Here is a 15,447-nt window from a genome sequence, read left to right as displayed (position 1 = left end):
GTTGCTACTATCTAAGTTAATACTTCAGTATCTCACATCATATTCGGAAGTCTGTCCTTGCCTGTTTAATAAGTCCTCCATTGAGGTGGCAGTTTTGGTCACTGTTCCTATCTTCTGCGTCTGTCCTTAGCTTTTGTTTTGAACCAAGCACTGCCAGTTCTGGAACCTAGAGGTTTAATCTCTATTAAACAGAGGTTATGTAATCCTTAAATGATTTTTTTTTTCTTTACAGATTGTAGTGTAAGGTTTTGTGGTTTTTCCTCTTATTTTCATTTATATATAAAGACAGCCCAGATCAGAGAAGACCAAGTTACACTAAGGTGTGGAAATTTTATATCCATACATACAATGCAGATATAGATAAACATTTTTACTTAACCTTGTATTTTTCATACAGTTAGGGTAGGATCGTATATATTGTAGTAGACTCCGTTTTGCTCTTTTACTATAGCAAATTGCTAAAAATTTTGCCACAGTATTTTTTAAAATTGAGGTAAATTCACATAACAGAAAACTCCACTTTTTTTGTTCTTAATTTTTATTGTTTGAATTTCTGTGTAATACATTGTTCTTTTTTTTAAAATGGTAGAATATACACAACATAAATTTACCATTTAGACCACCTTAAAGTGTTGAATCGAGTGGCATTATTAGTACATTTACAGGCTTCCCTGGTAGCTCAGACTGTAAAGAATCTGCCTGCAATGCAGGAGACTCAAGTTCGATTCCTGGGTGGGAAAGATGCCCTGGAGTAGGAAACATTTACAGTTGCTTGACAGCCACTGTCTAGTTCCAAAACATTTGTCAGCCAAAAAGGAAACTTCATACCCATTAACCAGTCACTCGCCATTCCTCACTACTCCCCAGATCTTTGTCACCACTAATCTGCTTTCTGTCTCTGAATTTGCCTGTTTAGATAGTTCCTATACACAGAAACATGCAACATGTGGTCTTTTGTGTCTGGCATCTTTAACTTAGCATACTGTTTTCAAGATTCATCCATGTTTTTGCATGTATGATTACTTCACTCCTTTTTTGTTTTTGCCAAATAGTATTTCAGTGTATGATAATACCTAATACCACGGTTTATTTGTTCATTTATTGGTTAAAGAACATTTGTGTTTTTCCACCTGTTGGCTGTTGTGAATAAAGCTGTTATGAACATTTGTACAAGTTTTTGTTTTTTTTTTTTGAATACTTGCCTGTACTTCCTTTGAGTTTCTACCTAGGAGTGGAATTCCTGGGTCATGTGATATTTCTCTGTTTAATTTTTCATGGAACTGCCAGACTTCTACATATCAGCTGCACCATTTTACATTCATACTAGCAAGGTATGAGGGATAGCTTTGTAGCTTTTGAATTCATTTTCTTACTTCATCAGACGGTCTTAAGGTTACTCTGTTTAAACCTCATTCTGCTTAGACTGGATTCATTAACAGCTTTCTTACCCTTGATACTGTCTGCTGTTCAGAATTATGTACACATTCATGACAGTTTTGTTCCCCAGAGATGACAGTTTTAAGAGGTCACCTATTTTACAACCAACTGATGGTCCTTGAGCGTGTTAAATCTTTTTTTTTTTTTTGCTTACAGTAATCACTGGTCAGCATCGAAGTGGCGTAGTTTCAGCCCGAACTCGGATTGATGTTCTTCTGCTCACTTTTAGAAGAAAGCAGCCCTTCACTCACTTCCTTGCCTTTTTCCTCAATGAAGCTGAAGTTCAGGAGCGATTTCTGAAATTCCAGGAGGAAGTACTGGAGAAGTGCTCCATGGTAAGCAACAAATAGAACAAAATTAAAAGTTGAAAAAGTATAAGGAAGAGTACAAAAATGGCTCATAATTCAAACAGTAGAAAGATACACATCTCTTCTCCCACTGAAAAAGGGAACCATTTCTGATGGTTTCTTTTAATTCTGAACTGAAAAAAAATACCTACAGTTGTATCAGCACATAAGTTTGCATGTATTACAGAAATATCCTCTAAAGGATGACACAAAAGGATCATCCTAATGTACCTACCATTCTGCACCTTGTGGGTGTATTTTTATTCATTTTAGCACATGTATAGATTCCTGTAGCCACTTAACCACAATCAGGATACAAAACAGCTGCACTCCCCCCAAAAACTCCCTCACGTGGTCTCTTGGAGTCACCTCTTCCTCACCCCAAACCTTGGGAATCACTGATCCCTTCTTGGTTACTATTAGCATTGTCTTTCCTGAATATATACTATATGTTTTCCTGAGAATGTACTATATGTGAGATTGTGTTTTTTTTTCACTCAGTGTAATGGCTGAGTGGTCTGTTTCAGTAGATTATCCTCTTTCATTGATTTGTTTCCAGTTTTTGGTAATTATAAGTAGAACTACTATAAACATTTGTGTAAAGGTTTTTATGTGAACATAGTTTTCATTTCCTTAAGTACCCAGGAGTGGGATTGCTGGGATCTATGGTAGGTATTTTTTTTTTTTTTTTATGTTCCAAATGTGATGGGTTTATTTTATTTTACTCTGATGCAAAACCAAAGATTCTACTACCATACAGAGACCAATATATTGCAAGGTCATGAAAAAGTGGTGTGGGACATGCAGGACGTGATGGACAACTGGAGGGTCAGGTCATCTCCTTTGAACATGACACTACACTGTCGCTGAGGAACACTTTGAAAATAACACTGTGGAACTGAACTGAAACAGGGCAAGAACGTGACCACTTCTGGGCATGCCTTCAAGCACCTCCCTTAGGATGGACTCAGTATCTAAGTTTCAGTGTGGGGAGGAGTACACTTCTTTGGAAGAATAAAACGTTCACACTTTTGAATTTCACAGAAGAATTTTAAGGCCAAAATATAGTGGGTTCATTTCTCTTCACCTCCAGGGACAAAGCTGATGCTTTATTCAAAACCACATTAAGCTTCTAGTTCAAATCCCAGACCAACCTTGTGCCCTCCTGCATTGAAGTTCTTTCCATCGATTAGAGCTGACAGAGTCAGTTTCACTCCTGGTCGAAGGGTCTGAGTGTAACCTAGTCCAGTCAGGCTGGCATTGTTTACTTTAGCAGAGAGAGAAGTTCTGCAGTCCAGCTTGTACTTAGCAGCGATGCCTAGGCGGGTGTTGTTACTGCCGGCTGTCCACTCGAGGTTTATCGACATTTCAGTCTTCTCATTCACTTTCTGGTAGATCAACCCTCCAAACTCAGTGCTATCATTCACCTGAGTGTGCAGATGGAAGTCTGCGGCCTTGTAACCCATGGCGAAATTATTCTGTGACAGTTTGGATTTGGCTGTGTCAAAACTCAGGCCAGCCTTCAAAGGCCAAAACAGCCCAGCCATAGATGGTTGGTCCTGAAAAATCTATATCAACATTACTGCCAAGACTGAAACAATCCCGTTAATATGAAGCCTTCAATTCCCCATTCTTTTCCTGTGTTCAGTACAAATACGATATTGAGTCAGTTTCAACTCTTCGGCCAACTTATTCTCCCAAGAGATTTCTGTCCCAAGAGTATTGTCTGTGTTCCACTTCTGGGTGAAGGTCAGTCCATAGTTACAGATCTTGTATTTGGTCTCTAGGTTGCCTGATGCTTTCCCTGTATCAGTGTAAGCATGACCAGAAGTAGAAAATTCCATTCCACTACATGACTTGGTTCTCATATCTATTTTGACCATGCCAAATCCATATCCTTTGTTGAAGACATCTTTGGCAGCCTTTCCTAGGTCACAGTAAGTCGGCGTGTTACACATATTTCCAACCGGAGGGCCCGTCCGCTCCACCAGGAGGGGCCTGTCCACTCCGACAGGGCACCGCTGAAGGTCTTCTCCGGACCATGCTCGCAGCACCTGCACTAGGTGTATTTTTAACTTCATAAGAAACTACCAAACTGTTTTTCAGAGTGCCTTTATTACCTTACACTCCCATCAGCAGCATAAGAGAATTCCAGCTGTTCTGCATACTTACCAGTATTTGGTGGTGTTGGCAGTTTCATTTTAGCCATTCTAATGAGTGTGGTGTGTAGTGAGATGTTATGGTGGTTTTAATTTGCATTTCTTTAATGGCTAATGGTGTTGAACATCTTTTTATTGTGTGTTTTTTAACCATTCTTATATCTGCTTTGGAGAGGTGTTGACTTTTTTTTTTAAGATTTGTATTTTTATTTGTTTTTGATTGTGGTGGGTCTTCGTTGCTCATGTAGGCTTTCTCTGGTTGTGGTGAGCCGGGGCCCCCCTTCGTTGCAGTGTGTGGGCTTCTCATTGTCGTGGCTTCTCTTGTGGAGCACAAGCTCGAGGTGTGTGGGCTTCAGAAGTTGCAGCACATGGACTCAGTAGCTGTGGGATCTTCCTGGACCAGGCAAGGTGGATTCTTAATCACAAGGGAAGCCCATGTTCACTTCTTATGCACAACTTAAAACTGTTTTCTTACTGCTGAGTTTTGAGAGTTCTTTTGTAAATGTTACACATACAAGTCCTTTCAAGGATATGTGATTTCCAAATATTTTTTCCCAGGCTGTAGCTTATCTCTTCATCCTCTTATCAGTGACTTTTATAGAGCAAAAGTTTTAAATTTTGATGAAGTCCAATTTATTAATTCTTCTTTTATGGATTGAACTTTTAATGTCATGTCTAAGAACTTTTTGCATAGCCCCAAGTCACAAAGGTTTTCTCTTAGAATTTTTATGGCTTTGCTTTTTTACACTTAGATCTGTGATCTAGTTAATTTTTGTATTTGTTTAAGTTGTAAGGTTTAGGTCGAGGTTCATTTTTTTGCATATGGGTGTCCATACTGTGTTTTCTCAATCTTGTAGTAAAGAGAGGAATAAAAGCATGTGGATAAAATAGAATAGTGGTTAGGATTTTTTTTCGTTCTTGAAACAGATGGACCTACATCTGATTCTGGGTTCTTCAATCTGTATAGACTTGAACAAGTGAACCTCTCCAGATTTTTACATCCTGCTTTGGAGAGTTGTAGGAAGGATTAGATGAGATGACATATAGTACTCAGCATGGTGCTGGATACAAAAGAAACATTTGATAAAAGGTAACTGCTATTCCTGATATTTTTATGACTGGTTAGGTTAAAAGTATTACTTGGAGTATTCAGAGTAGATAAGCCCTCTATTTGATAGTTGTGGGCAAGGTCAGAGAAAATGATTTGGTGAGCATTTTTGTAAGATCCTTTCTTCTTTTTCCTTTCCTTTTTTCATCTTGTCCATATTGCTCGAGCTGGGTCTTAGGTATTAGGATAGAGTGAGATATAGGTATCCAGATATAGAAGTATTAGAATCCAAGTACTTTTGTGGGATGGGGGTGACAGTTCATCAACTTGATTATTTAATATGATAAGAAGATAGAGACTGGGCAGATGTGAGCAGACAGTACAGAACCGTATAATCTCAAAGTTTCTTAGCATTTGTGTGCTTGAACAAAGGTACATCTATAAGTTCAGTACTCAAATACTATACATATGTGTGTATCCATGCATACATATATATGATTAGAAAGCCATCAGAATATTACTAATTGTCATTAGTCAACCACCAGAGTATCTTTTTTCCTCTTAAAATTTCATAGCAAGAGGATTTATTCTCAGTGGGAGTGGAGGGTAGGGTAGGAGCAGATCAGGAATATTGAAGTTTCAGTACAGTTTGGATAAATTTTGTGGGGGTCGTGCTGGTAAGTTTTGGAATTGTTTTACCTTGTAAATACCACTTATTGAAGCTCAATGATTATTTATTTTTTGAAATATTACAAATACCTGGTATGTGACAAGCAGATTGTAATAAATTGGCCTTTTTCTTTCTCTCTCTCTCTCTATATGTGTGAATGTTTTTCACTTCTCTTTCGTTTCCTGGCATGGGCTGAAAAGGAATAAATATTGGAATGATTACTTTAACTCAGCTGGAATGAGATTGGCCACTATGTGTATCATGCTGGCCTTAATCAGTCCCAAGTACTTCCTTCCTGCTCTCAGGGAGACTCCACACTGACATGTCGTCTTTCTGCTTTTAAATCAGATCTTGATAACAGCAGGGAAGTAAGCACAGCATAAAACAGTAAATAAGAAACCATTATCTACCTATTACTGAAGAAAGTTTTACTGAATTTAGACTGATAAGCAGATGACCATAAAACCATGCAGGCATTTTCCACTGGTACTCTTTTATTTTTCCGACTGAGGAGAGTTCCTTTCTGGTGACTTTGAAGAATGTATACCTGTTCATTGAGATATCAGTGGTTTCCTGAAAGACCGTGTGGCTCTCAGTCTTATTTTGACTCCTCTGACACTTATCTGACATCTCTGATGAGAATTTCTTCATCTCTAAAATAGGAGTGGTCTTAGCATTTTCTTCCTTATAAGAAAGAGATGACCTCTCTTGGTATACAGTTGGCTCATACATTTTTAAAAATTTACATATGTATGTATTATGTATATTTATTTAAATTGTTAAACACACTGTTTTCTAATTACCTTTTTGGGTTTGTTTTTTTTTTTTGGCTGTACATGGCTTTTGGTATCTCACTTTCCTTGACCAGGGATGGAACCAGGGCCATAGCAGTGAGAGTCCGGAATCCTAGCCACTAGGCAACCATGGACCTCCCTATCTTTTTGATTTAACAACATGTTTTGGGTCAATATATATAAATCTAACTGGTGCCTTTAGGTGCTGTAAAGATCCTAGTCTGTGTATGTACCCTAACTTATTTCATCAATCCCCTGCGATGGACCACTAAAGGAAACTATTTATATTAAATAATGCTATAATGAACATTTTTGTAAATACATCTTTCTGTTTTTGGCTGACAGTTTCTTTGGGGTACATTTTCGGATAAATTCTTAGAATTGGAATACATGGGTTCAGTTCAGTTCAGTTGCTCAGTCGTGACCGACTCTTTGCGACCCCATGAATCACAGCACGCCAGGCCTCCCTGTCCATCACTAACTCCCAGGGTTCACTCAAACTCATGTCCATCGATTCGGTGATGCCATCCAGCCATCTAATCCTCTGTTGTCCCCTTCTCCTGCCCCCAATCTTTCCCAGCATCAAGGTCTTTTCCAGTGAGTCAGCTCTTCGCATGAGGTGGCCAAAGTGTTGGAGTTTCAGCTTTAGCATCATTCCTTCCAAAGAACACCCAGGACTGATCTCCTTTAGAATGGACTGGTTGGATCTCCTTGCAGTCCAAGGGAGTCTCAAGAGTCTTCTCCAACACCACCGTTCAAAAGCATCAATTCTTTGGCGCTCAGCTTTCTTCACAGTCCAACTCTCACATCCATACATGACCACTGGGAAAACCATAGCCTTGACTAGACGGACCTTTGTTGGCAAAGTAATGTCTCTGCTTTTGAATATGCTATCTAGGTTGGTCATAACTTTCCTTCCAAGGAGTAAGCGTCTTTTAATTTCATGGCTGCAGTCACCATCTGCAGTGATTTTGGAGCCCCCAAAAATAAAGTCTGACACTGTTTCCACTGTTTCTCCATCTATTTCCCATGAAGTGATGGTACCAGATGCCATGATCTTCGTTTTCTGAATGTTGAGCTTTAAGCCAACTTTTTCACTCTCCACTTTCACTTTCATCAAGAGGCTTTTTAGTTCCTCTTCACTTTCTGCCATAAGGGTGGTGTCATCTGCATATCTGAGGTTATGATATTTCTCCTGGCAATCTTGATTCCAGCTTGTGCTTCTTCCAGCCCAGCGTTTCTCATGATGTACTCTGTATATAAGTTTAATAAGCAGGGTGACAATATACAGCCTTGACATACTCCTTTTCCTATTTGGAACCAGTCTGTTGTTCCATGTCCAGTTCTGACTATTGCTTCCTGACCTGCATATAGGTTTCTCAAGAGGCAGGTCAGGTGGTCCTGTATTCCCATCTCTTTCAGAATTTTCCACAGTTTATTGTGATCCACACAGTCAAAGGCTTTGGCAGAGTCAATGAAGCAGAAATAGATGTTTTTCTGGAACTCTCTTGCTTTTTCCATGATCCAGCAGATGTTGGCAGTTTGATCTCTGGTTCCTCTGCCTTTTCTAAAACCAGTTTGAACATCTGGAAGTTCATGGTTCACATATTGCTGAAGCCTGGTTTGGAGAATTTTGAGCATTACTTTACTAGCGTGTGAGATGAGTGCAACTGTGTGGTAGTTTGAGCATTCTTTGGCATTGCCTTTCTTTGGGATTGGCATGAAAACTGCCCTTTTCCAGTCCTGTGGCCACTGCTGAGTTTTCCAAATTTGCTGGCATATTGAGTGCAGCACTTACACAGCCTCATCTTTCAGGGTTTGAAATAGCTCAACTGAAATTCCATCACCTCCACTAGCTTTGTTTGTAGTGATGCTTTCTAAGGCCCACTTGACTTCACATTCCAGGATGTCTGGCTCTAGGTGAATGATCACACCATCATGATTATGTGGGTCGTGAAGGTCTTTTTTGTACAGTTCTTCTGTGTATTCTTGCAACCTCTTCTTAATGTCTTCTGCTTCTGTTAGGTCCATACCATTTCTGTCCTTTATTGAGCCCATCTTTGCATGAAATGTTCCCTTGGTATTTCTAATTTTCTTGAAGAGATCTCTAGTCTTTCCCATTCTGTTGTTTTCCTCTATTTCTTTGCACTGATTGCTGAGGAAGGCTTTCTTATCTGTCCTTGCTATTCTTTGGAACTCTGCATTCAGATGCTTATATCTTTCCTTTTCTCATTTGCTTTTCGCTTCCCTTCTTTTCACAGCTATTCGTAAGGCTTCCTAAGACAGCCATTTTGCTTTTTCGCATTTCTTTCCCATGGAGATGGTCTTGATCCCTGTCTCCTCCATCCGTAGTTCATCAGGCACTCTATCTATCAGATCTAGTCCCTTAAATCTATTTCTCACTCCCACTGTATAATCATAAGGGATTTGATTTAGGTCATACCTGAATGGTCTAGTGGTTTTCCCTACTTTCTTCAATTTAGGTCTGAATTTGGCAATAAGGAGTTCATGATCTGAGCCACAGTCAGCTCCCGGTCTTGTTTTTGCTGACTGTATAGAGCTTCTCCATCTTTGGCTGCAAAGAATATAATCAGTCTGATTTTGGTGTTGACCATCTGGTGATGTCCATGTGTAGAGTCTTCTCTTGTGTTGTTGGAAGAGGGTGTTTGCTATGACCAGTGCTTTCTCTTGGCAATACTCTAGGTAGGTGTTGCAAGAGGGCATCAGAGGGCAGACACACTGAAACCATAATCACAGAAAACTAGCCAATCTGATCACACGGACCACAGCCTTGTCTAACTCAATGAAACTAAGCCATGCCGTGTGGGGCCACCCAAGACGGGCGGGTCATGGTGGAGAGGTCTGACAGAATGTGGTCCACTGGAGAAGGGAATGGCAAACCACTTCAGTATTCTTGCCTTGAGAACCCCATGAACAGTATGATACATGGGTTAGGCGAATGTAAACTTAAAATTTTTTGATAGATTTTTTCCATTTTATTTTAAAAATCAACTTTATTGAGTTACAACTTACAAAGTATATAATGCACATATAATATAAAGCATAATGCTTAAAATATAAAGCATATTTTAAGAATATGCTTTGAGTTTTGACAGACATAAGACATATACAGCTGTGCAACAACCATCAAAAACAAGATGTAGAACATTTCCATTAGCCGAAAAAATTCCTTTGTGCATCTTTGCAGCCACTTCCACTTCCTGCCATCTCATCTCCTACCAGTGATTCCAGCCAACCACTTATCTGCTGTTACTGTTGGATTTCCCTTTGCTAGAGTTTCATATAAATGGAGTTATGCAGCATGTAGTCTTTTTGTTGTTGTTGTTGTTTGGTTGTGCCGTGCAGCATGTGCCATCTTAGTTCCCTGACCAGTGATTGAACCCATGCCCCTGCAGTGAAAGCACGGAATCTTTACCTCTGAGAAGACCCCAGGATATAGTCTTTGTGGCTTTTATTTTTTTTTTTGTTCAGTGAAACGTTTTTGAGCTTCATTCATGTTGATGTGTGTTACAGTAGTTCATTTCTTTTTATTGTTAAGCATAGTTCTTTGCATGACTGTACCAAAATGTGTTTAGTTCAACTCTTTAAGTGGTTTCTAGTGTATTGTAAATGAACCTATTTTAATCATTTGTATAGAAATCTTTGGGTTAAGTATGTTTTTATTCCTCTTGAGCAGGTACTTAGTATAATTGTTGAATCAAGTGCAGATGTAGGTTTAATTTTATAGAAAACTGTTAAAACTATTTCAGGTGTGGTTGTGCCTCTTCCTACCACTAATGATGTGTGAAGAGTTTAGGTTTAACATTTGGTGGTCTCTCATTTTTTAAATTGTTTATTGAAGTATAGTTGATTTACAATGTTTTGTTAGTTTCTGGTATATAACAAAGTGATTCACTTACACATCCATCATACACATACTCTTTCATATTCTTTTCCCTTACGGTTTATTGTAGGATATTGAATATAGGTGTGATATAGTAGGACCTTGTTGTTTAGCTATTTTATATATAGTTTGTATCTGTTAATCCCAAGCTCCTGATTTCTCTCTCACTAATCCTTTTTACCCTTCGGTAATCATAAGTTTGTGTTCTATGTCTGTGAGTTTCTTTGTTTTGTAAATAAATGCATTTGTATCATATGTTTCCACATGTAAGTGATGTCATACGGTATTTGTCTTTCTATTGGACATATGGCCAGCACCTCGAATATAGTGTTGAGTAGAAGATGTGAGAGAGGACAATCTTTCCTTGTTGTCCATCATAGGGGAACAATATTCAGTCTTCTACTATTATTATTATTGTGTTTTTGACTACACCACAGAGCATGTGGGATCTTAGTTCTGTTGCAGTGAAAGGGCTGAATCTTCATTGCTGGATTTCCAGGGACGTCCTCAGTCTTTTATTATTAAGTTTTACAGATGCTCTTTATCTGGTTAAGGAAATTCCATTTTCTTCCTAGTTTGCTGAGAGTTAAAAAAAATCAAAACTGAGTATTAAACTTTGTTAACCTTTTTTAATATGAGATTTACATATTTTCCTTCATAGTATAAATACACTTGATTACATTTATTAATTTTTTTAATGTTAAGCCAGTCTGGCTCTTCAGATAACCTCACTTATTTTTTGATGTATTATAATTTTTATATTTTCCTGGATTTGTGCTCGCTTTAGCAACACTTATACTAAAACTTGATTTTGATGGATTTGATTTATTAGAGCCGTGTTCTTTGGAAGGAACGATGCTAAAGCTGAAACTCCAGTACTTTGGCCACCTCATGCGAAGAGTTGACTCATTGGAAAAGACTCTGATGCTGGGAGGGATTGGGGGCAGGAGGAAAAGGGGACAACAGAGGATGAGATGGCTGGATGGCATCACTGACTCGATGGATGTGAGTCTGAGTGAACTCCGGGAGTTGGTGATGGACAGGGAGGCCTGGTGTGCTGCAATTCATGGGGTCGCAAAGAGTCGGACATGACTGAGCGACTGAACTGAATTGAACTGAATTATTAAGGATTTTTATATCTGTTCATAAGAGATACTGGTTTTAGTTTTTTTTGTGATGTCTTCACCTGTATGTGTTTGTATAACTAGCTTCAGGTGTGTAGCAAAGTGATTCAGTTGTGTGTGTGTATATATGTGTCTTCTTTTTCAGATTCTTTTCCATTATAGGTTGTTACAAGACATTGAATATAGTTAGTTCCCTATGCTATATAATAGGTCCTTGTGGTTTATTTATTTTATACATAGCAGTGTGTATATGTTAATCCCAAACTCCTAAATTATCCCTAACTCTTACCCCCCACCCCTGCTGTACTTTCTGGTAAACAAATTTGTTTCCTGTGTCTGAGTCCATTTCTGTTTTGTAAATAAGTTCATTTGTATCACTTTTTTAGTCTTCATCTGGTTTTGGTGTTAGGGGTAGTACTGACCATCTGATTAAAAACCAGATTAGTCAAGTGAGTTAAGAAGTGTTCTCTTCTAACTTTCTGAGTTCATGTAAGTTTGTGTAGGTATTGTTTTTCCTTAAGTGTTTAAGAAAATTCATCATTGAAGCCATCTAGATCTGTAGGTTTCTATTGTCTGACTCTGACCACAAGGATTGTAGCACACCAGGCTTTCCTGTCCTTCACCATCTGCTGGAGTTTGCTCAAACTCATGATCTTAGTTTTTTGAATGTTGCATTTTAAGCCAGCTTTTTCACTTTCCTCTTTCACCTTCATCAAGAGGTTCTTTAGTTCCTCTTTGCTTTCTGCCATTAGAATGGTGTCATCTGCTTATCTGAGCTTGTTGATCTTGATTCCAGCTTGTGATTCATCTAGCCCAGCATTTCACATGATGTACTCTGTGTATAAGTTAAGTAAGCAGGGTGACAGTATACAGCCTTGAAATACTTCTTTCCCAATTTTGAACCAGTCCATTGTTCCTTGTCCGGTTCTAACTCTTGCTTATTGACCGGCATACAGGTTTCTCAGGAAGCAAGTAAGGTGATCTGGTACTCCTTCTTTTTAAGAATTTTCCACAGTTTGTTGTGGTCCACACTCAAAGGCTTTAGTGTAGTCAATGAAGCAGAAGTAGATGTTTTTCTGGAATTCCCTTGATTTTCCTGCGATCCAATGGATGTTGGCAATTTGATCTCTAGTTCCTCTGCCTTTTCTAAATCCAGTTTGTATGTTTAGAGGTTCTCGGTTCACATACTGCTGAAGCTGAGCTTGAAGGATTTTGAGCATTACTTTGCTAGCATGTGAGATGAGTGCAATTGTGCGGTAGTTTGAACATTCTTTGACATTGCCTTTCTTTGGGATTGGAATGAAAACAGACCTTTTCTGCCGGGGTCCAGCCCCGGCTGATCCAGGGTATTCGAAGGAGAGACGGCATAGGCAACCTGTTTATTTAAATATTTTATCAAAGATGTAAAGAGTAATAGGATGAGGATAGCTCAGTAGGAAAATTTAGTGGAGAAAAGAGGCTGAGTAGCTTGGTTTACCCGGGAGACCAATAAAACTTCAAGACAAGAAGTTTGCACCTCTTACGTAGGCCGCAGGCGTCCTTCTGTTCTCCCGAAGGAGAGGAGACACTGAGGCCTCCCCGGTCGGATCTTAGAAGCCCAGGCATAATTAGCAAGCATGGCGGGTTCCGCACTCCAGATGGAGACTTAGCCAGAATTTGAGAGAGAGAGCGACATGGGGAGACCAAGTTTCAGTGAACAAGGCCCGCACTTTATTTTCCAAAGTAGTTTTTATACCTTAAGTTGTGCATAGAGGATAATGGGGGAAGGGGTGGAGTCATGCAAGGACAGCAGTCCTAATCGAAGCCAGGCTTTCAAACTTATCATATGCAAAAGTTCAGGTGAATTACATCATCTTCTGGCCAGGAGGCCTGTTAACATTTTAAGAAACTTATCTTTCTCTAAAGGTGATTTTTCCAAAGTCAGGCACCAGCCTCCAAAAAAGCATTGGACAAAGCTGCATTCCTATAGGGCAAAGGTGAGGTGGGCTCAGTCAAGAAAAGTATTAACTCAAGGGTCCCAGGTTACAAACATTGAGGCTACTACTTAAATTTCTATACACCCATTATATCAATCAATACACTGCCAAGGACACAGTAGGTAAGGAGTATGGAGACTTAGCAGCAAACATTGGCCCAATAAGTGAAAAACCCTTCACCAATACAATTTCTAATCAATCTTTTAACTACTCAAAGGAATCTGTGTTTAGACAGTTTAGAACATCTCCTGCCTCTCACAGTTGGGAGGCTCTGAACAATCACATGTGGCCGGAAAAACCTATTCAGGCAGGCTAGAGGATTTCCAAAGGAGTTTGTAGGTTGAAAACACTGTCACACCCAGGAATTATTAACTGGAGCTGTAAGCTAACTCTCTTTTTTCAGAGAGAGGTAGTGGGGGACAGCCCCCCGTAAAGTCAGAGGTGTAGGTGAAAGCACAAAGCAGAAAGTAGGCAGACTCTGGTTTTGGGGGTAGATGCTCGAGAATTTCCAGGGGGACTCCTGAGGCTCGATCCCGCCTTTGTGTATGCCGAGCCTCCTTCCTCATGACCTTTGTCATGGGTGGAGCTCCTCACGCTGGCTCCCGGCAGTGATAGAATTCCAGTTGAGCTATTCCAGATCCTGAAAGATGATGCTGTGGAAAGTGCTGCACTCAATATGCAATATGCACTCAATATACAATATGCCGGCTCCCAGCATCTCCCCCTTTTTTATTTCTTAAAACAGCCAAATGCAGCTCAGTCGCAAGCTTCTGAATGTTCTGCCGAAGAATCCTGACAATACAAAGAAGAATGATTATGAGAAGCAAAATTAGATCTAAAGATATTAGACAGAATGTTTTTTCCAGAAATAAAGTTAGAGAAGGTGTGAAATAAGTCATTAGCTGCTCCAGCAGCGGTAAATCCAGTCTAGAGTGTTCCAGGGTCTGTATTTGATTATGAAATTTTTCTAAGTCCGGGCCAATGTCAGAGCTGTTCCAAACACCTGAGATATGATTTTTGATTTTTTCCCATTCATAATCTGTCTCGTTTACCTTTAAAGATGTCACGCATGTCCACTGGTAATCAGCGTGGCATGACAGAGCCATTTTCACTTTTAAAGCCTGTAACTCAGTCCCAATAAGCATTATTGTCTCTTCCAGGGCATCTACTCTCATCTCTAATTTCCTATCTATAAGCTTCTGTGTTGCTAGAATTAGTGAAACATTTTTAGACATGGTATCAACATATTGGGCAGTATGCACTTGTTGAGTCAATGATATTGCTGCCACAGTAGCAGAAGCAATTGCTGCTATTAAAGCTGATATTCCTAAAATAAGTAAGCCCACAAATTGTCGCGATTGCATTAAATCCTGAAGCTGTTGTAATACAGCAAGACCAATAATTATCATATAAATAAGTGGTTACATCATAACATAAGGTGGACATTGTAACACTACAAAGGAGCAAACATTATATTGAGGGTTTAAACAAGATGAGAGCATGCATTGTTCACAAGTCACTACATTGGGTCCACCAGTGAAAGTCATATGTACATTAAGTTTTCCAGAATCGTTGGTAAAGAGAAAAACATAAGGAGAGGGTAGACAAGCCAAAACAGAATAAGTAGAATTATTTTCTGGTTGGAGTTCGCGCTGCAGCAGCCCCGTCGGTCCCGCCGGGATCTCGATGTTTATCTTGCCTCCCCTTCTGGCGGGCTCCTCTTTTGTGATCGAAGCAATGGGGGAACTGGATGTCTGGGGGACTGCAACATGGCGAATCAGCCTGTTCCGGATGTAAATTGGAGAATCTGCATCCTGTGGAAAAATACAAGCACATCCTTAACCGCTAGTTAATAATGGGTCAGGACCCTTCCATTGTCCTGAGAGGAGGTCCTTCCATTTGACTAATGGTTTTGCGTTTAATTGCTCCAGGCACCAATGATGAAGCATTGCAGTAGTTCCAGCCAGATCAGTATTTAGAATATTTAT

At 39.4% G+C, this 15,447-nt stretch overlaps 1 protein-coding gene and 1 pseudogene across 7 annotated transcripts in view; one reads left to right on the top strand and one right to left on the bottom strand.

The window, feature by feature from the left end:
• ASCC1 (activating signal cointegrator 1 complex subunit 1) overlaps positions 1-15,447 on the top strand; it is a 115,163-nt gene that overhangs the window by 10,825 nt on the left and 88,891 nt on the right. For all 7 annotated transcript variants that reach the window (XR_002180081.2, XM_019953697.2, XM_070782263.1 and 4 more), the window contains exon 5: positions 1,594-1,772. Coding sequence is in view for 6 of the 7 variants with exons in the window: in XM_019953697.2 (XP_019809256.2) it covers positions 1,594-1,772 (179 nt within the window). In the remaining variant the exon portion in view is untranslated. The remainder of the gene's footprint in view (positions 1-1,593; positions 1,773-15,447) is intronic.
• On the bottom strand, positions 2,799-3,820 carry LOC109553679 (voltage-dependent anion-selective channel protein 3 pseudogene; annotated as a pseudogene).

The sequence above is a fragment of the Bos indicus genome, chromosome 28 (genome assembly GCF_029378745.1).
Source record: "Bos indicus isolate NIAB-ARS_2022 breed Sahiwal x Tharparkar chromosome 28, NIAB-ARS_B.indTharparkar_mat_pri_1.0, whole genome shotgun sequence".
NCBI lineage: Eukaryota > Metazoa > Chordata > Mammalia > Artiodactyla > Bovidae > Bos > Bos indicus.
The sequence above is the reverse complement of the archived record's forward strand: the minus strand, read 5'-3'. Positions and strand labels throughout refer to the sequence as shown.